The 22,733-nt window shown below is 56.8% G+C and overlaps 1 protein-coding gene across 7 annotated transcripts in view; it reads left to right on the top strand.

Moving 5' to 3' along the window:
- Trak1 (trafficking protein, kinesin binding 1) overlaps positions 1-21,905 on the top strand; it is a 90,407-nt gene extending 68,502 nt beyond the window's left edge. For 3 of the 7 annotated variants that reach the window (XM_005383550.2, XM_013513471.1, XM_005383553.2), the window contains 6 exons: positions 1,269-1,345; positions 2,343-2,579; positions 3,458-3,774; positions 9,346-9,660; positions 16,871-16,973; positions 19,471-21,905. In XM_005383550.2, the coding sequence (XP_005383607.1) occupies positions 1,269-1,345; positions 2,343-2,579; positions 3,458-3,774; positions 9,346-9,660; positions 16,871-16,973; positions 19,471-20,239 (1,818 nt within the window). In that variant the 3' untranslated portion in view covers positions 20,240-21,905. Of the gene's footprint in view, positions 1-1,268; positions 1,346-2,342; positions 2,580-3,457; positions 3,775-9,345; positions 11,374-16,870; positions 16,974-19,470 lie in introns of those variants that run through there. The other 4 variants (XM_013513472.1, XM_005383562.2, XM_005383552.2 and 1 more) reach the window with 3 other exon arrangements.
- The last annotated feature ends 828 nt before the right edge of the window (positions 21,906-22,733 follow it).

Here is a 22,733-nt window from a genome sequence, read left to right as displayed (position 1 = left end):
GGCTACCCAGACCTTGGTCCCCGGGGAGCCCCTCACTGTAGGAAGACACACCGGCTACCCAGACCTTGGTCCCCGGGGAGCCCCTCACTGTAGGCCTGTATCTCCACAGTCTGTGCTGGACACTTACAAAATGCAGTGGGTCTGTAAGAATTGGAAGTGGGCCCATGGCCCTTTCCTGCTGCAGCCTCTGCCAGCTCTTCTGTGTCTCTGCACCTGGTCCTTGCTCCAGACAGTGCTGCCCTGAGATGATGCCAGGGAGGCCCCGTGCCCCACCCTCTGGGAAGCACTGGCCACAGCGGCTGTATCAGCTTAAATCATGAAAATCGAGTACTATGAGAGTCTACTGCTTGGTCACATTGCCATGTCCCATGTGATTGGCGGCCCCATGGCTGGTGGTTCCCATGTTGGCCTGTGTAGAGCAAGACTAGTCCGTTGTCAATGAGGTCCTGCTGGGAGGCTCAGACTTTCTTTCTCCTTCCCTCAGTGGTCCCTGAGGGAGTCCTGCCCCTTTCCTGCACACACCTGGTCCTCGTGTGGGGAGGTGGCCAGCGGTGCTGGTGGGGCATCTGTCAGGCAACCTGTGTCACAGGACCTCAGTTTGGGGCCTGGCCTTGCCTTCCCTGGCCCACCAAGCTCGCAGCCTTGTTAGAAAGGAAATAAGCGCATTGCTCAGAAAATTAGCAAGGACTTAGGTGTTTGGTGTGTGCTTGGGAAGAAACATAGGCTCCTGTAGTGGGGACACTGCCTTTCTTGGCTGGTGGGAGAGCCTAGGGCAGGACTAAAGCAGGGCCCAGGCACGACAGTACCTGGACTCAGGTCACTCACTGGGTGTAGCCCGTGTGCCAGGGTCCCAGTGAGCGGGGGCTTTGGAGACCCCATCGACCTGGGGTCCAGCAGCATGGTGTGGACTGTGTGGGCTGCGATGTCATGTCTGATGCTTGGTAAGTGCGATGCATCTGGAAACACATCCCATCACTCAGAACTTGCTCCTTTCCCTCTCGAAGTTACCATCCCTTCTTGGGGTCCCCAGGCAGAGCTGGGGTCTGACCAGGGAAGTATGGGGTTTGCTTCCAGCCACGGTTAGGTCCTCACACAGGGCCCGGTGGCTCTGGTCCAGAAGGTGCCTTGGCAACTACCCAGACTGGGCCGCTAGCCATGGAGGATGCTTCTGACCCTGTGTCATGTCAGGGAAGCCTGCTGCTGCTTCAGTCCCTTGTAGAGACAGAGTCTTGAATGTCACTCATAGGCTGTGTCTCTGCTCTTCCCAGGACTCCCTTGCGGCGGAGATCGAGGGCACTATGCGTAAAGAGCTGCAGCTGGAGGAGCCTGAGTCTCCAGACATCGCGTACGCACACGGTTTGGTAGTTCTGAGCTTCCCAGGCAACCGTGAGCCGCATGCTCGAACCCTACCCACATGTAGGCCTCACACTGGAGCGATGACTGGCCTGCAGTCCAGGCTGAGGGGGAGTGAGGGCCACAGTGGCTCTCGTCAGGGCTAGGGGTACATGATAAGCTCTAGGAAGTTGGAGGGGAAGAGTGTGCATCCTGCCTGTCCTAGCACAAGTTCTGTCTTGACACAACTGCATGTTCTTCTCTGTCCTTTCAGTGGGAAGTACTGTTTTTACAGCGTTCAATGTCAGGGAGGAAAGGAAAGGAGGCTGCATAGGGGCCTGGCAAGGTTCTGTCCCACCCAGCGTCCAGAAGGAGCCTTTGGACCAGGTTTCCCTGCGTTTTTTCTGTGCTCAGCTCCACAGGCAGGGCGTCAGTGGGACCTGGCTGTGCCGTGGTCAGAGGATGTTAGCGCATGTGGCTGCAGGAAGCCTTCCTCCTGAGAAGGGAGCCAGTTGCCGTCATGCATGATTGTGTTCTCAGAAGTGGCAGCTTCTAAAGCTAGCCAGAGCTGGTATCATGCTCTCAGCTTAGAAGCTGAAGACTGGCTTTAAGTCTGGCTGTTTCCATATGAGTGGCCAACAAATATTCATTCTACAACACGTATTAAGCCCACCGTGTGCTCAGCAGTGAGCACTGCCCTTGGAGCTGGTGCTCCCTGGAGTGCGTATCGTGAAAGGGAGAGCCTCCAGGGAGACTGGAGTAATAAAATAAGCACTGCACTTGTGGGTCAGGCCCTGGGTCTCGCAGGCGTCACCTGAGCATATGGCAGGCATTGGTGTCTTAGGCTGTGGGCACAGTCTCCTGACTTCGCAGTGTGAAGGAGGCGCCCTTGCCTGTCACCCCAGACAAGGCTCCCTGGGGAATCCTGGGACAGGCACCTGTTTGCCCCTCAGTTGGCCCTTTCTGGAGGGCCTGGCCCCAGCTCCTTCCTGCCTCTGCTTGCACCCCAGGCACCAGAAGCGCGTCTTTGAGACTGTGAGGAATATCAACCAGGTGGTCAAGCAGAGGTCGCTGACCCCCTCACCCATGAACATCCCTGGCTCCAACCAGTCCTCGGCCATGAACTCCCTGCTGTCCAGCTGTGTCAGCACCCCCCGGTCCAGCTTCTACGGCAGCGATGTGGGCAACATCGTCCTGGACAACAAGACCAACAGCATCATCCTGGAAACCGAGGCAGCTGACCTGGGGTACGTGAGTGCCACCTTGCTCTTCCGGGAGAGGAGTGTGGGTTGGATGCAGGCGCAGTGACTGTGTCTCCTGAAGGATGTAGACTATACTTGTCCACATCTGCCTGTAGCCCACTGAGCTCAAGCTTGTCCTCGATGCCTGGCGCCTGCTTTCCATGGACCCCCACTGTCCAGCTGTGGCGCAGACACTTGCTTTGTGCACGCCCTGTGGCTTGGATGCTAAAAAGGCCAGGAGAACCCTGGCACTGCCTGCTTTGCTTCAGAGCAAGCATGTGAGCATCTGTCGCCGGGCGTCCCAGGGGGTGGGCTTCTCCACATTGAAGCCCTGCAGAACCTGCCCATGCTGTCTCTGGTGCAGCCTCTCCTCTGACCGTGAAACTGATTCTTCTGGGCCAGGTGGGTCAGACATCGAGGAATCTCTGTGATCAGAGCTGGTTTTGGTGAGAGTTAAGATCGCAGTGCCCTTAACTCAAGAGGAAAGAAAAGCTGCCCTGGATCCCGGAGCTGCACCCTCAAGAAGGATTCCTTCTTGCAGTCCAGGGTGACCCATGCAGGGCCAAGTCTTGCCCAGTGTTCACGGTTCATGTCAGTCCAGTGCCAGTCCAATCAAGCAACTCAAACCCACAGGGGACAGGGCCCTTTGGGGCAGACATTTACTATTTCCATTCTTTTTTTTTTTCTTTTGGTACTGAGGATTGAACCCAGGACCTTTGCCCTGAACTACATTTCCAGCCCTTTTTATTTTCCAGTTTGCGATAAGGTCTTGCTAAGTTGCCCAGGCTGGGCTGACCCTTTCAACCCTCTGTGTGAGCCTCCCACAGCCCTGGTCTGGCAGCCTTGCACCCTGTGCCCAGCGTTCATCCCCCTTTCTTCTCCAGGCCCGATGAGCTCACGAAGAAGCCAGGTACGCCAGGCACTCCGGGCACCCACGACCTGGAGACAGCGCTGAGGCGGCTGTCCCTGCGCCGCGAGAACTACCTGTCGGAGAGGAGGTTCTTCGAGGAGGAGCAGGAGAGGAAGCTGCGGGAGCTGGCAGAGAAGGGCGAGCTACGAAGTGGCTCCCTCACGCCCACTGAGAGCATCTTGTCCCTGGGCACCCACTCGCGCCTCTCAGAGTTCACCGGCTTCTCGGGCATGTCCTTCAGCAGCCGCTCCTACCTGCCGGAGAAGCTGCAGATTGTGAAGCCACTGGAAGGTGACCGCAAGGGCCCTCGGCCCCTCTCTGCCCTGCTCGGGGACTCGCTGTGGTCCCTGATCCACCTGCAGAAGGCAGGCCACCTGAGCCATGCCTACTCCTTCTTCTTCCGCGACAGCCACCCGCGCTGCTGGTTTGAGTTCCACTAGGCAGCATAGCACCAGCCCAGGTGCCGGATCCCGGGAGACGGAAGATGCGCATGGCTGTCTAGTTCTTTCCCTGCCCTTGGTGCCTTAGAACACACTCTGGAGAGGCAGAGCTGTGGCCGGGAGAATCCATGATTAGTCAGTCTCTGGAGGGTCTGAGAGCCATTGGGCATTAAAGCTCTGGCTCCTCAGAAACCTTGGGGTCTAGAGGTCGTGCCAAGCAGACCCTTTTGTAGGGCTTTGCAGGAGCTCCTGAAAGTGATTCGTGGGCGCCATGTTCTGGTTTGATCTCATGGAGAGTGGGATGCTCCAGGCTGGGCTGCTGGCAGTGCTACAGTTTGGGGTCAGGGTGGAGCTGGGAGCCCATGAGCCTGTGCCCCTGACGCCTGGTCCGGGGCAGCTCACCTTTCAGGTGAGCCTCTCTAGATGACCTCTCTAGATGACCTGACTCCTGGAAAACACACCTTTTCTTCTTTTGGTTTTCTCTTTTTTTGCTTTGGGGGTTATAAAATGTTTCATCTGCCGAGGGCCACTGAGTGTTTGTAGTTTTCCTTTTTATGCCTTGTGTTTGGAAGCTCCTGGGAGTTAAGGACTCTGCACGATGCTGCTGATGCAAAGCCAGATCAGAATCCCTATGAGCCAGTGCAGTGCGTCGTTAGTGTTTTCCCTCCACGCAGTGCCTCAGACACTTTGGCCCAATCATGTGCCCACCCTGAAATTGACACCACAGGTGCATTATTATGCCTTGTGAGTATAACATACATTATACACATAATGCTGCGTGCCTAAGAGGGGAGCACAGGGGTTTGTACCCAGGGAGCACCCTGGTTTGCCTCCCAGGTGTTACATTCTCCCCATCCAGAAGGTGGGTCGTCAGGTGAGGTGGGCTTCTTGGAGACTCCATATTCTAAAGGAAGGAAGAAGATGGGCTGTTTTTCTGTCTTCATGATTATTTTTAATTACATAATTTAGATCCTTCCTAGATTTTGGAAAAGGCATGATTCATTCTTTTTTAATTGTTTATTTAGTTGTAAGTTTGGCAATTGTTTTCTGATCTGTGATTGTGTCTTTTTCTTTCAATAAAATCTCCCATTTCTGATTACTTTCTGCCTTTCCTTTCTTTTTCTTCCTTTGTCTGTCAGTGATCATTGGACTTTATCATCTCTGTCTTGTCTGCTTTCTGTATTTTACTGTGTTTCATGAGGTCATCTGTGAATACAGTTTCATACTCATTTTCCAAGCACATTGCAGGTTGAAGTTCTTGAACTTCATTTTGACCAATTCATCTTTATTTCTTCTCACTTTGTACTTAGCTGGCAGTATTCCTGTGCTGAATTAGTAGAAGCAGAGGGGCTCCCATTCCACTTACAGGATGAATTTGATCTCTAGTACCCTGCTCCCAAGGAAGCTAAATCACTAGCATTAAAAAGTCATGTCTTATCACTGCAGCTTCCGACACATCCTCTCGATATAGATCCTTCTGGCCTCATTTTGTAGTTCTCTGGCATCTTAGCTGTTTAAAACCCGACCAGTATTTTCTTTCTTCCTCCCCTGCGTAGTTGTTTTGTCTCTGCATGTTGAGGGGTTGTGAACACTAGGTTGTCATGGTCACTGCTCTGTGGCATAAGTTACCCACTTGGGGCTGTTCCCTTTATCTGTGAAGTAGGCTCACAGTGTCAGACAAGCTTGTGGTGAGAATGAAATGTGATAGACTTTGTGTGCTCGGCTCCCAGCAGGTGCTTATTGAAACTCACATGCATCAAACTCTGCCCTGGCCTGGCAGCTCAGGTCTAGCTGGCCAAGTTCCCAGTGTTGAGAACCAGACTGTCAATGTGCTGGGCCATGTTCTTACATCGTCCTTTGCCCCTGGCCTGTTGAGACACCCGTGCGACTCCTTTGATCTCCAGCAGCCAGGTAAAGGCACCTGGGCAAGGGCCCTGGAGAACGTTGCTGGGATCACAGCACACAGGCAGTCGATGGCTTCCATCTCCATCTCCTTCTCCCCACGTAATCACCCTGCCATCTGCTTACTGTGTCAGCCAGAACGCTAGCACGCTGCTCTCCCCAGCTTCCCTTACAGGTCTGGGGCAGAAGCGGAACAAACACCACATTCACACTATGGAAATGCCTGTGTCAGGAGACTGAGGCAAGGCTGTTTGTTCTCCTATATTTTGCTGTTTTTTTCTAATTAATTATAACCCAGTTAGGGTTTCCAGTGAATACATTAATGTGTAGCTGGAGAAAGTGTCCGAGTCTGCTTGGTGCATTGCCTTGCAGGCTTTCTCCAGACTGAAGCCCTGGTGCTCCTCTGGCGGAATCTGGAGGAGTGGACTTAGTTTTCTTTTCCTTTGATGGTGTGAACACTTTTAGCTGGAGCAGTGAAGCATGGGGGAGCAAACGGGGTGGGGGAGGAAGGAGATGGTGGCCCAGACTATGCTGTCCCTGTCCCTACATCCATTTCTGCAGAATTGTGTCTGTCCTTCCCACCCCAACCCGTCCCCAGCATGTTCCCGTGCGTGTGTGTGGGGAGGAGCAGGCGGGCTCAGGTGGGGAGGGGTGGCAGGGGAAGCACAGGCTTCTCCTGTGAGGCACTGGAATGGACCAGGAGGCCAGGAGGAACTGGAGAGATGGGGATAGGAGGAGGAGGTGGGCAGGAGGGGTGTTCTGTGCAGAGGCTGGGCTCAGCTGAGCCTGGGGACCCTGGGCTCAGCTAGGGTTAGAGTCTGTGAGCCCCTAAGCCTGGCATAGCCAAGTCACAAGATGGGATTTGAGATGACTCTCACCAAAGCACTTTTTTTTTTCTTTGGTGGCACTGAGGATTGAACCCAGGACCTTCACATTAAGCTACACCCCCAACCTTTTCTGATTTTGAGACAGGGTCTCGTTAAGACACTATCCAGGCGTGATGTCATGTGCCTATAGTCCCAGTAGGTGGGAGCCTGGGGTGGGAGGATCGCTTGAGTCCAGGAGTTCTGGGCTGTACTGCGCTATGTTGATTGGGTGTCCACACTAAGTTCAGCATCATATGGTGACCTCCCAGGAGCAGGAGACCCCCCAGTTGCCTAAGGAGGGGTGAACCAGTCTAGGTAAAAAACAGAGCAGGTCATTAAAACCCTAAATTGCCCAGTCTGGGTTGAAACTTGACCCTCCTGCCTCAGCCTGTCAGTGCTGGGATTATAGGTGTGGCCCCTCCACCCTGCAGAACAGCAGACATCACATGGGGATGAAGAAGCTGTCCAGCGTGTCAGTCCTGATCCCTGAGGCTCACATCTGCTGAGAGGCAGAGCTATGGTTCTGGAACTGGGCACAGCCCCATGACCTCAGAGAAGTCACCTCCCTGTGCCAGTGTCCCACTCTGTGAGTCAGAGACAGAAGGGTTAGTGTGAAAGTCCAGCAGCTGCGTACACGGAACTCTGAGGAGAATGTGGGCGTGGTCAGTGCCTGCGTGGCCGCTGTCCTCCGTGAGGCGGTGTGGTGAGTGCTGCGCGCTCCACGTAGTCATCCCGAAGGTCCGTACCAGATTTTCTTGCTGTGCAGTTCCAGGGAGCACAGCAGGTCCATACTTCTCTGCGCTACAGGGGCTAAGACAGGGTAGCCTGTGGCGCAGATGGGGGCTCTAGCCAGGGCCCGGCCTCCGCATCCTCTTGCAGCTGTTCCTGTTGTGGTTCCTCACCCGCCCGAGCCCTGGCTCCCCTCCCACCCTCCAGGGTACAAGTGATGTGGACATGCTGACCTCCAAGTCCTCAGGGCATAGTGCCAACTGAGCACAGCCATGGCTCCTCAGAGCCTCCTCCCTGGTGCTGTGCAGATGCCAGTAAGCACACAGGGCTTCTGGGGTGGCAGTGACTCCAGCAGGCACATGTGGTTCCCTTCTGGGCCTAGATGCCCACTGGAAAGTGTTGATGTCCTTTGTGCAGCAGGATACAAGACTGTTTAGCACATCCCCAGCCAGGACACATGTCCTACCCTGTCCTTGTCCTGTGCATCTGGAGGGGCACAGTGTCAGATTCCTGCCCAAGCTGGCCTCCCCCAAGCCTGGCTGCGTCCCCGCTAATTAATGGCTCTGGGGAATTTCCCAGCCCCAGGGACCTGCTGTGGAGTGAGGTGATGGCACTTGCACAGGGTATTTTGTGGAAGGAGTTGGTGTGCTGTGGGGAAAGTGTGCAGCGTTTTACAGGCTCCACATAGGCGGTCTTGACACCAGCAGTGGTGCGGTGGACAGGAACCCTGGTGGCACTGTCCCTCATGCTCAGAGGCTTCAGCTCCTCCTCTCCCCCAGCTGTGACAGCTTTGGCGGTTGTTCCCAGGTGGAGCACTTGTCCCCGAACGAGAGCCACTGGGCCAGCTGTCCTTCCAGGTGCAAATCCACTTACATGCCAGTGCCCGTTAGGGTTTGTTTCTATTCAGTAGATCTGGGCAAGGTAGCCAGGCTTTGTATCTCTGTGTACTGAGGACCAGGCAGACCCTGAAGGGGCCTTGACAGACTCTCAGCACAGATCCTCAGCGCGTCATCATTGTCCTTCTAAGTGGATTTGAAACGCCCTTGGAAATCCTCCCCAGACCCCGCTTGAGGCTGTCCTGTGGAGAGTAATCTCAGTGGGGTCCAGGGACAGGCTTCCATCCTCACTTCCTGCATGCTCAGTGCCCTCGTGAGGGCAGGGTGTTGTGTGTGGCTTTGTGTTGGGTGACTCCCAGCCACTGGGCATTGCTGGTGTCACGTAAGGTGTGGCTGAGTGTCCTGGGGGGACAGGGCCTCCTGGCTCCCATGGCCAGAGGAAGCGGGGGACGCCTCAGTGTCCTAGAGGCAGATGCACTCTGAGCCTGGTTCCCAGGTGCGAATGGCCCTAGAACAGCTCCCAGACACTTTGGTGTCCTCAGGGACACGCTCTGGTGTTATGACAGACCACGCACCGTCCTCCGAGTCCTGGGGTCTGGTATCACAGGAGGCTGGTGCCTTGCTCTAGACCACTCTGCGTGTTCTTAGGTTGCACCCGACAGGCAGCACCGGGCTGCTGGCGGGTACAGAGACTGAAGGGAAAGCGGTGACAGTCACACCCGCCACCTTCTGGGCTCTGCTGTCCCTGGCAAGGTTCTGGGTGGGGCTGGCATCGCCTCCTCCCCCACATCTGTCTGTGCTCTGGCATCTGCAGCGCTGGTGCCCACCCTGTGCTTGTTTGGCTGTTTCCCGCTCTGCTATCTATAAAATGATGATGTATTGATTTCTGGGGTTGCTTAAAATGCTTTGTAACCAAACACCTTTGGCATACGCTGTGGTGTTCACGTTACCTAAAAATGGAGCTGTTGGTTCCTCAAGTTGGGCTCTTGGGGAACAGCCAAGAGGAGGGCAGAGCCTGCTAGGGTGGTGACCAGCTTGTCTCGGCCTCTATGCTAACCCACTCCTCTCCCTGTGCCTGCCTCCCGCCAGGTTCTGCCACCCTCCACCACTGGCAGCAACTGGCCCAGCCTCACCTTGGGGGCATCCTGGACCCCCGGCCTGGTGTGGTCACCAAAGGCTTCCGGACGCTGGACGTTGACATGGACGAAGTGTACTGCCTTAACGACTTTGAGGAAGACGACACAGGTGACCACATTCCCCTCCCGGGCCTAGCTACCTCCACGCCAGTGCAGCACCCAGAGACCTCAGGTGAGAGGTTCCAGGCACGTGTGACTGTCCCAGGCAGCAGGAGCTCCCCCGAGGAGATGCAGGAGCCACCCGAGCCCACGGAGGAGGAGGGGTCTGGTGAGGCCGCCGCGATCGGTCCCGCAAACCCGGCCCCGGCCCCACGTTTCTGGGCCGTTCTCACCTCTGTCCCCGGCACGATCCGTAGTGGCTCTCTGTGTGTGGCTTCTGCGCGTCTGTGTGGGTGACGATGAGAGCATCCCTGTTGTGCAGTGCTGTGTGTACCATGGAGCCCAGTGCCCTGTGCAGTGCCTGGGCATAGCCCTGCCCAATTGGCCTGGCCCAGCAGGGCTCTTACAGTGGGAGCAGGAGAGGCTGCTAAAAAGGAGCAGGCGCAGGGCCCCCGCAGCGTCATTGCCCACTTGCTGTTCTGGGGGTTGCCTGGTGTCTGAGGGATGCTGGTGATTACCAGTTGGAGCTCAGCAGGCATGTTAGGAAAGTGATCAGTGCTGGACTGTCCTGAGGGGAATGGGAAGATCTGTCACCTGGATGCTGCCTTCATGTGGAAAGAAGCCCACAGAGTGATCAGGGTTCAGACACCGTGGGCCTTCTGCCTCCAACAAAGACACGGATGCTGTTTTCTAACTTACACATGTGTTCAGGGTGGATTTTGAAAAAGTGATTAGCCAGGTAAGCTGTAAGGGATCATCGCGGAGCTCTTCCAGGAGGACAGAGATGCATCATGGAGCTGGGACACCCTGCCCCAGGCATCAAGGTGTGAATGGGAGCTTGCAGAGTCACTCCCCTTGTGGCCACTGTCTCCCCAGCCAGCACAGTGAGGTCTTACGGGAGAGACAAGAGGACAGACTTAGATGGGTGACTGAGTGGCATCACCTTCATGACATTCCTGTCATCAGGACTTCCGTCTCTGGTCCCTAGTTCTCCTCTGTGAAGGTGCAGCGGCCCAGGAAGGCCAGGCAGGACAGAGCTGAGGGCAGAGTGGTGTCAAGGGTGAGGCCTTCCTGATGGCCCAGTAGGTGGAAGGGGGCCCCGAAGCATAGGGCTCACTCGATGCACTGCAGGGAGCTGTGCATGGGTGAAGCTGGTGGCAGCCAGAGACCCTCTCGCGGAGGATGGAGGGCAAGACAAGTGGCAGTGAGCCCTTGGCCCACGCTTTCCTGGCCACAGCCTAGACCTCTTCTGTCCCCTCCTCGCGGAAACCTGCAGCAAACGCATCCCAGCTGTGGATCTGAGGGGCAGCACACACGCATTCGAAGCTCAGACTACAGGAGGGCGAGGTGTGTACCAGTGTGTGCTGAGAACAGGGTTGCACAGGCTTCTGAACTGGTGGAGGAAAGGCCACACTGCTGACGTGAGAGGCCTTTTGCATGGATCTGGTTTCTTAAGAGCTCCACACGGGGGAGGGGTGCTTAGGATTTGAAAGTGGTGGAACCATCCAGATGCTTGGGCATGAGAAGCGCTTCATTCTCTAAATAAATCACCCAGGTCCCCGAGTGGGGTCCCAGGCAGCCAGGCAGCCTAGGGAGGGCAGGGCATCCTCTGTCTTGGTACTCTGTCCTACTGCTCAGCTCCTGGCTCTGCTCTGTGGCCCACGATCCCAGCAGCTGCTTGGGAAGATTTTGAGGGAGAAACTTTGAAGTGAGGTGATTCACCTATTCTTTTTTAAAACTGGGAGGAAATTGGGAAGGCTGTGTACTTTTGTCTAGAACCTACTGTCCTGTGGGGAACATTTTGAGCACTGAAAAAAATTATCAGTATATTTTATGTATTACTTGAAGCATCATTTGATGATTTTTAAAATCCCATGTTTTAAAAAAGATGATTCCATGTTACTGTATTATAAATAATTTAGACAATTAAAAATGGATTATTTAAAGCAGTTTTTAAATTATAGTTTTACTTTATTTCAGTGACATGTTTCATGTTTTAATTCACATAGAAAGCACATGTTGTCAGACACAGGCCTCTGTTCGTGTGCTGCATGTTAGCTTCCGCGTGCAGCAGAGGCTTGCGGCTTACGGTCCTGCTGGGAAAGCCGTGCTTGGCTGCTCGGACAGACGGCTCAGCTGAATTATTGCGGAGACCTGGAGCCGAGCAGAGGGCAGGAGGAAGCCGCATCCTAGAGTTTAAAGGTCACTGTATTGAGATGCACCTAGCTCCAGCAGATAGGCATCACACCTGGCAGAGACGCCCAGCAGGGACACTGAGACCCTGCTCAGTGGGGAAGGAAGAGTCACATGTGGTCAGATCAGGCCTGAAAATTACCCTGCACGTCCAGCTCCTGGGCTAGTAGAGGCAAAACCGGGAAGAACGAGCTGCTTCTGTTGCATTCTGATTGGATACTTAGACCCACGTTCTGTTGAGAGCAGCTGGGGAGTGTGGGAAAGGTGGGGACACCTGCCACAGACACCACCGCTGCCCCCATCCAAGGAGTAGGTCCGGGGGGCTATGAGTGGGGTTTGGCCTGGGGCCTGCGGGTCCGGGAGCAGGAGGCCGCATGGTGGGTCACAGACCTCTACCGTCCCTGCGCTGATGGGAGTGCTGTCCACCCGGCAGGGCTGGCAGCAGTCAGGGACAGCCAGCTGGTTGTGATCACCCAGGCCTGGCTCCCCTCCATGTCAGGAGGGCCAGGGAAGCCCTATCCTCTTGCATTGACCACATGTAGCCCAGAAGCGGGCTGATGAGGAACAAGAGGACCCTGTCCTCCGAAGCAGTTGGTGTGGGGCAGCCCTGCTGCAGACCTCCACGACCAAACCATTCACGGAGAACCATTTCTCTGTGGTGTCTTCACCTCGGAAAGCCACAGAAGGTCCCTCAGGGAGCTGCACTTGACTCTTCATGTGGGGTCCTCTTGGGAGCACGCAGCTGGCAGCTGAGCTGTAGCCTGTGTGAGACAGGTACTCCCTGAAGTGTCTCTGAGGCACCAGCAGGACAGAGCTCTACAGCCCAGCCAGGCCAGCCCGCCTGTGGGCATGAGCCCCAGAGCATCTGCGCAGGAACAGACGTGGCCCTGCTGTGCTGGCACCCGAGGAGCCTAGAGACTCCTGCATTTCACTGTGAGAGTTTAACAGCACCCTCAGTCTTCCTAGACAGCAGCCTGCGGCGAGCCCCTCTCCGTGCGATGCTGTGAAATCGTTCACCGCTTAAGTCACACACTTTTTAGACAGAACAGAGAGGCAGAGGCTTGGTGCAGGGTGAAGAGGAGGCTTAATTTTGCAAAAGCCAAAAATAAATTGTATAGAAACCAGAGAAAGGTCCTGCGGTGTGGTTCAAAAATCTCCAAGATGGAACCCGGCAGAGTGCTGCCGGCCAGATGTCTGATCACCAGGTCTGGGTCCCCCTCAGAGCCACAAGCGGACCAGGCTGTGTCCAAGAGATGCTAGAGAAGCAGAGGAAGTGTTCCCAGGCCCACGTGTTCCAGGAGTTAGGAGCCTGAAGTGTCATCTTGTACTTCGGTAATTTACGGTAGCTTCCATTACAAAAAGAAGACACCGAGGTGTTCGCCTCACCTTAAACACCAGTGGCCATGTCCTCAGACAGCCATGCCCATCAGAGCCACACTGACCCTCGCCCCCCACCTGCGACTGGTGAGCTTCCAGGGCACATGTGGTGCTTCTCAGATGTGAACAGAACTTTCGCCAGGGAGGCGCATGGGCACCATTACGTAACAGAGTGACAGGAAGGTCTTTAAGCCTTTTTCTGTCCCTGGTATTTCAGTCTCTCAGAAAGGATGCTCAAGTGTTGCTTTTGCCTTTTTTGGGCTCATAGAAAGGGAGCTGTCTCTTCTGTTCCTGACAGGCAGGGAGCCATCCTTCCCCTGCACTTTCATGAGAGAAGCTCTGAAGCCAGGACCGGCTGGGCCCTATAAAAACACATGCTGGCACTCATAGGGCTGCGTCCTTGTCCCTGCCGTGATAGTAAGCTGGCCTGACAGCAGCCTTTGTCACCAGTGGGTTTGGTTTTGCTTGAATAGAGAAGACCGGGCCTTGGGTGTCACTGTTGGTATCGTGGGAGTGAGCAAATGAGGGTTGAGGGGTGTCTATGTGTGTGAGTGTGCATGTGTGTTAATGAGTATGCAGAAAGACAAAGCAAATCCAGTTTCTGCCAGTGCTTCTTGCTACGTGTGTTAGTTAAGAAAAGGAAAATAAATGCTCAGATCATTTCCTTCACTTCATACAAGCCTGCGAAGAGCAAAGAAAACACAGAAAGCCCTCCGTGCACTGCAAAGATAGGTCCCATCTTCCAAGATTTTGGGATGCACTTGAAATAATTTTTGACCTTTTTTAGAAGTTATTTCCGTGAGTTTAAACGGGGTGCGCGGCATGGCGGTATTCTCCATCCCCAGTACATGTACATCTCCACGAGGGGCTCGGTGAGGGCTGGGCTCCTGACGGCTTTCTCACAGGAAGAAAGCCCCTGTCCTCCCACGTTTCCCCTTCTCAGAGGAGGGAGGAATAGGGCTGCACCAGGGAGCAGGATGTGCAAAGCCCGTGGGTCCAGACTACGCCATGTGGCCAGCCCGGGGTGTGAGTCCCACTGTCCTTCAGCTCCCATGGATCCCAGGGCCCCAGGGCGTCCTGGCCAAGCCCCAGCAAGGTCCTGGTTTTTGTAGCACTCCACCCTGACTGGTGGGCTCAGGGCTGTACTGGGCACCTGCTGCTGTTGCCACAGCAGGGTGCCACCTGCCGGTTTTCCCACCAGTGCCAGGTGTCGTGGGCCCAGAGGAGGGCTGGTGGTCAGCACTGCCTGCCACGTGGCCTGCTGTGAGCGGCGTCAGAGAGCTGGGGCAGAGGCACTCTCCCTGGCGTGTGCCCAGCTGCCACCGCTCCAGAGTGTGCATGTGTGGAGTGTGTTCAGAAGAGAGCCCTGCAGGGGCCACCTGGAGCTCACAGACCCCACAGCCCGGACGGAGCCATGAGCTCGTCAGAGTTTGCACCAGTGTCAGAATTAAGCGTACTGAGGATGGGCTTATTCCCAAGGAGATGGTCGGTGCTGCTTTAGCCCATTCCCACCGGCCCATCAGTTGCTTCTTAGCTCTGGCTGCGATCCAGGGTAGTCTGCCGTTGCCCTCATGCAGCCAAGTCTGAGAATAAGGGTTTTGGCAGGGAGTTGGGGCATTGATCCCAGAGGACCTGTCCTTGATGCCTCCCAAAGAGCTGCGTGAGGTGAATACACAGTACCGCCTTCCAGCAAGACCACGCAGTGCAGACAGGCAGGGACTCCCTGCGTGCTGTGGTCCTGGGCACTTCCACGGGAAACGCTCGTCCCGACTTCCTGCCAAGAAGATCCTAGGATGAGCGCGAGGCTCCAGAGACCCCACCCCAGGCCACTCACCTCTCTGTGTTGTGTCCCAAGGAGGGGAGGTGCGGCGGTGGCCCTGCAGCCCGCGGTGACAGGAGTGTTCGAGCAACCAGGTGTCCCATTGGTGTTTTGTGGGCTGGCTGAACCTCTAATGTTGGGGCTATGGGCTCTGATTGATCCTCTTGATCTCCTAAAGCTATCAATTGCTCCTGGGCCCTGGTGGCTTCTGAATTTTTAGCAGCCTTTTCTTATCCCCAAAGCCCCTATGTGTAAGATGGGCTCTGCTTCTGTGGATGCAACTGTGTCTCTAGAACCTTCTTACACGATCGTTGCAATTAGGTGTGAAACCTAATGGGGTGCAGGAGGAGGTGCACGTGCAGGACCTCTTGATTTGATACTCTGGCCATGTGTTGAAATTGGGGTGCACTTTTGATTTCAAATCCAGCCTTGTTTGATTTTTAACACTCTCTCCCTTCCACCTGTTTTGTCTTGGTTATTTGTCTCCTGCTTTCTTCCCAAATAACCCTCCCTCCATGCACTGTCCTTGGGCTACTCCCTGCGGGCCTTCAGCTGCAGAGAGAATTGTGATTGTTTGGCTGTCTCCTCTTCATAGCGTCTTCCAGTTTTGTTTCATTTGCAACAGTTTCTCAGTTACCTGAGTTCTTGGGTCATTACCTTTACCACTGGAGAAACAAACTTAAGAGGCTGATTCTGTTTTTTCTCTCCCTCCTCCCTCACCCAGAGATCCCCGTGGCTGAGCATTTGCTCTGGGGCCATGGTGCCCGCTGCCAGCCCGGGGAGCCTGCGGCAGTCGGAGCACTTCACACACCGCGGTGCCAACACCTCACCTTGCCCAAGTCACCTCGCCATCCTGTGCCTGGCATTGTCCTTCCTGCCTCCAGCTTGTGTGTCTCCAGTGTTGTTTTTGTTTTTTTTCTCATCTGCGTGAATCTGTAGTCCTGTGGCCCCCATCTGTTCCGTTTTTTTGCCTTTTTTCTTTTTTGTCCCAATCCAAGAGAAAATGACCTGTAGGAGCTGTAAGGTTCCAGCTCACAGCCTCGTGGAGGCGCCTGGGCTCTGATTCCCAGTCTGTTTCCCCCGAGGTCTCTGGGGGCTGAGTGGCGGGCGGCGGGGAGGGAAGGTTGCTTGCCCCTCACCGCGCATGCCCTTGGTGCAGCATCTTTTTGTTTTTCCCCTTTTGGTTCTCCATCCTGACCTTGAGTTATGAATGATGGTGACCCCAGCAATCATGATGTCTCCTGTAGATGTAGACTGGCTCCCCACCCGCTTTCTCTCCAGTGGCGCTCACACCCCGCTTTCCTTTGCTGCAGACCCCTCAGCCAGCTGAGCAACAACAGCTCGGCAGAGCCTTAGAAGAAATGGTGGGGCCAACCTCTGCTGTCACCAGAGCCCAGGCTTTGTGGAGACGCACCAAGTGGGGGTGGGGTCTTGGGGAGGGGCCGGTGCTGTTCACTATGTATGCCCAGACCATTCTGAGCTCGGCCTAAGGCTGCTGGTCTTGGTCCCTGGAGCTCTTGCCGTGCTGTTGTTCAGGCAGCTAAGGTCACTGCATCCCACTGCAGCAGTCACGGGACAGCAGTGGAGCCAGGTCCAAGAGCCCCACCTTGCTGCCAGGCACCACGTGGCCTTCCGTGTCCTGGGCAGAGTTTGGCACCTGTCTGTCCATGAAAAGACACACAGAGTCACAAAAGGAGAAAGCAGATTTCTGAGCTATGAGGAGGAAAACCGGATTCACCCCTCATGGCCCATCTGCCCAGAACTGGATCCACTGCTGGCTCCGGACCTGACAAGGGACCCTGTGTAGCTGGGTGGAGGCAGGGAGGTGCTGCCTTGCAGGCTAGGGGCCGCCTTTCCCCAAGCGTCTGCGTGCCTGTCCTCCAGCCCCAGCTTGCAGGCTGCCCCACACCTTGCATCTGCTCAGGGCCACTGGTTCCATGTGCACCGTGCATACCCAGGTGCAAGGACTGTGTTTTGTTCCCTGATGCAGCGAATCACCCCGGGAAGTGCATGTCCCAGACCAACTCCACCTTCACCTTCACTACCTGCCGCATCCTGCACCCCTCCGACGAGCTCACGCGGGTCACGCCAAGGTAAGGGAGTTGGTCTCAGGTGGGCAGCTGTGGGTAAGGATGGGACACCCCCTTCCTGCGAGGCCCCGTGGTGAGGACCGCCACATGAGAGGCTCCTGCAAAGCCAGCTCCAGAGCTGGGCGTAGGTGTGCATACCTGTGATCCCAGCACACAGGAAGCTGAGGCAGGAGGATTGCTGCAAGGTCCAGGCCCGCCTAGGCAATGTAAGTTCAAGACCAGCCTGAACTACAAAGTGAGACTCAGTCGCAAAAATAAATGAGTAAGAGCCAGCTCTAGCCAGCTTGAGAACGAACAGCACAAGTGTTTGTCATCACCTGTTCTGGGCCCCTCTTTGGAACCATAACTCCTATTGACTCAGCCCCTGCTCAGACAGAGAGAGCCAGCCCATCTTCCTTGCCCACGGCTTGGCTGTGGGCTGGATCGGAAGCCCGTCTTTAGCAGCTCTCCCAGAGGCCCCTGAGCACCCCAGAGAAAACCTGCATTTCCTGCCAGGAGAGGCCTGGGCTCCAGGAAGTCCTTGTGCCTGGAGCTGGGTCATTGCTGTCCGACTGCCATGCACAGCCCCAGGGAGCAGCCCCAGGCACAAGGACTTCAGGGCCCCGCCCGGTGCCTGGAGCCTCACGCGTACCCTCCAGAGAGGCCCATGTGGCACCAACAGTCGTGGCTGCTTCCTGCCCCTCCCAGTGTAGGGGAGACTGGTGCCCCCAACACGGCCATTTCCTCTGCCGTGCAGTTGAGCAAGCTCCTGGGGTCCACGGAGGGAGACGCAGGAGGGGGGAGCAGGGGCAGCTCCCAAGGGTGCACCTCAACTGCGAACACTTCTCCGCAGGTCGTGGGAGGAGGACGACGGAGCCGTCCTGTGCCCGGTTGGGCGAGAGGCGGTGTAGGGCAGAGCCGAGCCCGTGGGCAGGGCGGGGTGAGCGTGCAGGGCTGCCCACCAGGCCCCTGCGAGGATCTGTGTGCACGTGTGGCCGCCACTAACGGGCCTGGCTTCCGCGTGTCTCTGTGTGGCGCTGGCTGACTCGGCCTGGCCACCACACCCTAACCCATCTAAATCCCCGGGCCAGCCAGGCGCCGGCACTAACCACGGCCTAACCAAGGTCGCTGTCTTCCTGTTGGGGAGCCGGCTTCCCATCCTGTTTGGAAGCTGCGTTTTAAGGTCCGTTGTGAGAGGCAGCACATGTTAGGTGGCTGCAGCTGCAGCTGCGGGGCCAGGGCCACATGCAGTGGGGCTTCACCCGGAGGCTGCTGGCTTCGTCCCAAGCTGGAGGAGCCTGCTAGCCTGTGTTGTAAGGAAGGAAATGCAGGTGGGGCAAAACCGAGCCTCTCCCTAGGGACGCCCCCCAAGCCAGACCTGAGGCTAGAAGTTTGGGCCTTCTGTAATGCCTGCAGACTTCACTTACGCCCTTTGCAAAGTCTGTCTTCTCCTTGGATTCTGCCATGATGTCTAACCCTGTGTCTCCCGAGTGCTCTGGCACCCTCCTGCCCTTGTATGAGCTGCCCTGTGTCGTGCAGAGGCCCCTGAGTCCCCAAGGCCTGCACTTGCTGTTGGGCAGTCTCTATCCAAAGGGGCCCTTTGGTCAGCCCAGGGACGTGGCTGAGGTGGGTCCTCCTTGACCCTTCCACATTGGTCCTCTGAGGCTGGGCTTGGGGAGAGGGCTCTGTCCCCAGCTCTTGGGCTACTCAGCTGGCCTGTTACTAGGACCTGGCATTCCATCAGTGGGCTTGGAGGCCAGGCAGACCCAAGCCCCACAGCAGTTCTGCAGCCATGGCAGGGCCTCTCCCTGAGCCTGTGGCCTCCCAGCTGGACCCTGCTGGCAGGCCTCATGGGGCCTCAGGCAGCAGGACAGAGAGGAGGGGTAGGGATGTCGCTCAGTCCCCTGTGGGCCTTGGCCTAGGCAGCTCCATGCGTGGGGCCCGGCACTGCAGTGTCGTCCTCTGGTCTGAGCTGCATGCACCAGGATAAGTTTGGACAGCGTGTGAAGGGGCCAGGGGACAGGAGGCAGTGGGGAGGGGCGGTCTGGGCCTCAGGACCAAGGGGCAGGCGTGACGTGCACACTGCCATGGCGCAACCCTGCATCCTTGGCTCTTCCTGAGCTGAGCCCCGTGCCCCACAGTCCTGGCTGGGCCTCACGGCCTGAGGAAGCCGCTGGGCCCTGAGCAAATGGGGAGGAGCCTCTGCCATGGGCCTCCTCCACATCCTCGAGTGCTTGGGCCCACCTGAGCTGCCCTCTTCCTGGCTGGTGTGATGCTGGGCCTGAGGCAGGTTCTTCCTCCGTGCAGGATCAGTCACGCCCCTCACTCCACAGGGGGCCGGGAATTCAAAGCAGCTTCTGCTAACTCAGGCTGTAGCCCGTGTGAGAGACTCCATGGACAAAGCTCTTGGGCATTGCCTTGCACATCCCCAGCCTGCCCTGCCACCCCACAGGACAGGGCCACTGGCCCTGCTGTGGCACCGGGGTGTCCCTGAGGAGTAACCTGCCACTTTCCCTTCCAGCCTTAACTCAGCCCCGACTCCAGCTTGTGGCAGCACTGGCCACCTGAAGTCCATGTCGGTGGCCACACCGTGCACTCCACGGAGGCTGAGTCTGGCCGAGTCCTTCACCAACACCCGCGACTCCACGACCACCATGAGCACGTCGCTGGGGCTCGTGTGGCTGCTGAAGGAGCGCGGTATCTCGGCCGCTGTGTACGACCCCCAGAGCTGGGACCGCGCGGCACGGGGCTCCCTCCTGCACACCTATGCCCCCCGGATGACAGTGATCCCCTCCACCCCACCCAACTCGCCTCTGCAGACGCCCACCAGCTCCCCACCCACCTTTGAGTTCAAGTGCACCAGCCCACCCTATGACACCTTCCTGGCGTCCAAGCCGGCCAGCTCCATCTTGCGGGAGGTGCGGGAGAAGAAGGGCGTGCGCAGCAGCGGGAGCCAGACCGACGTGTCTGTCGGCAACCTCAACCTCGTGGACAAGGTCCGGCGCTTCGGTGTGGCCAGGGCAGTGAGCTCGGGGTGGGCCCATGGCCCCGTCTTGACTGAGGAGCAGGGCCCGCTGCTCTGCATGCCCCCCGGGGTGCCTGGAGGCCTGGTCTCTGAAGGCCTGCCACTGGGCTGCCCGGCCCCCACCGGCGCCAGCGCCGTGGGCATCCGCAGGAACCGAAGCTTGCCCGCCATGGTGGGCTCCAGCATGCAGATGAAGGCGCCTGCGACGCTCACGCCGGGCGTCTTGATGGGTGCTAAGCTCCCTGCGCAGACTGGCTTGAGGTGAGGGGCACAGCAGCGTGTCCCACCAGGCACTGCCCCTTCCTGTCCTCTCTGCCCGGCCTCAGGGATGGCATGTGGCACATGGAGACCGGGTGCACCCTGCCCGTCCTGCAGCCCCCAGGAAGTGCCCTGCACTACTGTCCCTTCTGGGGACGTCACCTGTGCTAACTGGGGACCATGGGTCCCTCCTTCCTCTTTCCTGTCCAGAAGCACTGAGACTCCTAAGGTGTTCTTATCCTATGGATAGGAGCCTGTCAATTCCGTGCCCTCTGCTCGTGTCGCACCACGAGCTGTCAGGGCCAGGTCTCCCTGACACTGCGCCCTCCTGTGAGAGTGTGAAGAGCCTCTGGCCTCTCCAGGTGGATGGGGAGCTTTTCTGTCTTTGGTGAGCGGCCTGGCGCCTGCAAGGCCCTCCTCTGCCTTGAAGGAAGGTCTCTTCTTTCCGTGCTGGGGTTTTGCTCTCCATGCCTTGAACTTGAAGCCTGTCTATGCTGCGTGCTCAGCTGTCAGGCCGATGTCCGGCCCAAGAGAGAATGTGTGTCCCCTCTGCAGACCCGCTCCGCAGCCCTCTTCCATGTGACGTTTCTGTTCCTACATACAAGGAAGCTGTGGTACTAGCAGCTCTGTCTCTCTGGGCTTATGGGACATCCAGCCCTCGAGTCACTAGGGAGACAGCAGCTTGTTCCTAAGGCCCGCGTGGCAGCAGGACCTTTGAGACCAGACCCGGGCAGCATTAGTGGCAGGTGGCAGGAAAGCCTGTCTAGACACTCGTCAGCAGGGCAGCAAAGGGCAAGAACCACACCCAGATAGTAGTGTGCCAGGCCAGGGCCTTGCGGCAAGTGCCCGCCCCCGCTCTGAAGCGGCTGCCCTGGGTGCTCACAGCCCTGTGCGGCCATTCTGTGTTCCGCCTCTTGTTCCCGGGCGAGCCTGTTCTCCCCAGGCTCCGCCCCCTGCCACTTCCTGTTCTTGGGAAGAGTGAGAGGTGCTGTGGAAAGAACCGTGAGCCAACAAGGAGCCCGGTCTCTGGCTGTCGCGCTTTTATTTATTCTTTGTGTGCCGCATTTTTAGCCCCACCTGTGTGTCTGCAGTTCCTGCCCGCAGGTTATTTATTTCTTCCCACTGCTGCTGTGCCTCGGGCCACTCTGCTTTGGGTGGTTTGGGAAGGACCAGTCATAGACCCATAAAATTGTCATTTTGTGCCCCCCCCCCGCCAGCAGAGATGTGTCCTTCAGCTACATGAGGGACACACATCCACTAAGGGAACTGCGAGAGCTCACCCCAGGGCCAGCGCTGGCCCCCAGTTTCAGACTATTTCTACTCTGCCCGTGCGAGTGTCGGCGGGTTCTGACTCCCTGCCCACATACGTGTGCCCCACTGCAAGTAACTTATCTCTTCGGATTTGAATGTATCTTAAAGCAGTAGGTAGAGTAACAGGAACATGGAGACCATGGCCTGAATGGACCACTTTACATATCAGAGAGGAACCGCCCATCATCACCAGAAATACCACTGTAAAAACCGACAGTGCAGAGGTTGCAGTATTTAGTGTAGTAAGTGCATAAATGATCAACATTGTGCAGCACCACCGAGAGTGCTGAAATACATCGAAAAGCAACAATAAAATTTTATTCGCTAATGAATATCAATAAAACAAGCCCAAATGATGGGAACGCTGGTGTCCTGATACGTATCTTTCTATCTTTTCATCAAAGGCATGGATCTCTTTATATAAAATTTGAAAGTATCTGGCCTTTTGGGGTAAGTGAACACAAGGCATACGGTTTTATACTGCTGCTGTCTCCCATTCTCTCAGCATAATACCGCACCTTAGACAACTTTCCATCCAGAACCTGACTCACTTTCGAGGGCTGCACGCTGTTCCGATGCATCTTGTCACTGCACACCTGCTCCCTGGGCACTGTCCCCACAGAGAGTCGTGGAGTTAATTCTCCCCTGTGCTGTCACAGCGCTGGGGTGAGACACCGTGCATGTCCCCGGGATGCCTTCCCAGTTGCCTTCTGTGGAGCTGTGTAAGAGACTGAAGAACCGAGAACAGTGGAGCTACCAGTGGGGAAGGTGAGACCAAGAGGACCTCACGGTGACAACGGTGTGGGCAGCACGGCAGTGGGAGATGTCACTGAAGAGCTGACGCCAGTGCCAGCTGGCAGGGCTGTGACCAGGCGAGCCACCGCCCTTGGTCTGCTTCCATTTTTAGATCTGTGAAGTGGGGTGATGTGCCCTGATGCAGTGGAATAATCACACTGTGTGCATCCTTCGTGTGCTGGGAGCTGGGACGTGAGGGGTCTGCCCTGCGCTCCGGAGGGGACGGTCATCGTGCAGTGTGGGCCTGAGCAGGACCACAGAGCTGGGCAGCGGATCAGAGCTGAGCGTGCACAGAGTGGGCAGTGGCTGCTCCAGATCAGCCTCGGAGCAGGACTCGAGAATGCCCAAGGGGGAGAGTGCCACTGTCGGAGGAGCAGAGAGGCCCACGGGGACGA

This window comes from Chinchilla lanigera, unplaced genomic scaffold, assembly GCF_000276665.1.
Source record: "Chinchilla lanigera isolate Chin_1 unplaced genomic scaffold, ChiLan1.0 scaffold00019, whole genome shotgun sequence".
Classification (NCBI taxonomy): Eukaryota; Metazoa; Chordata; class Mammalia; order Rodentia; family Chinchillidae; genus Chinchilla; species Chinchilla lanigera.
Note: the sequence above shows the minus strand (reverse complement) of the source record. Positions and strands in the feature narration are given on the sequence as shown.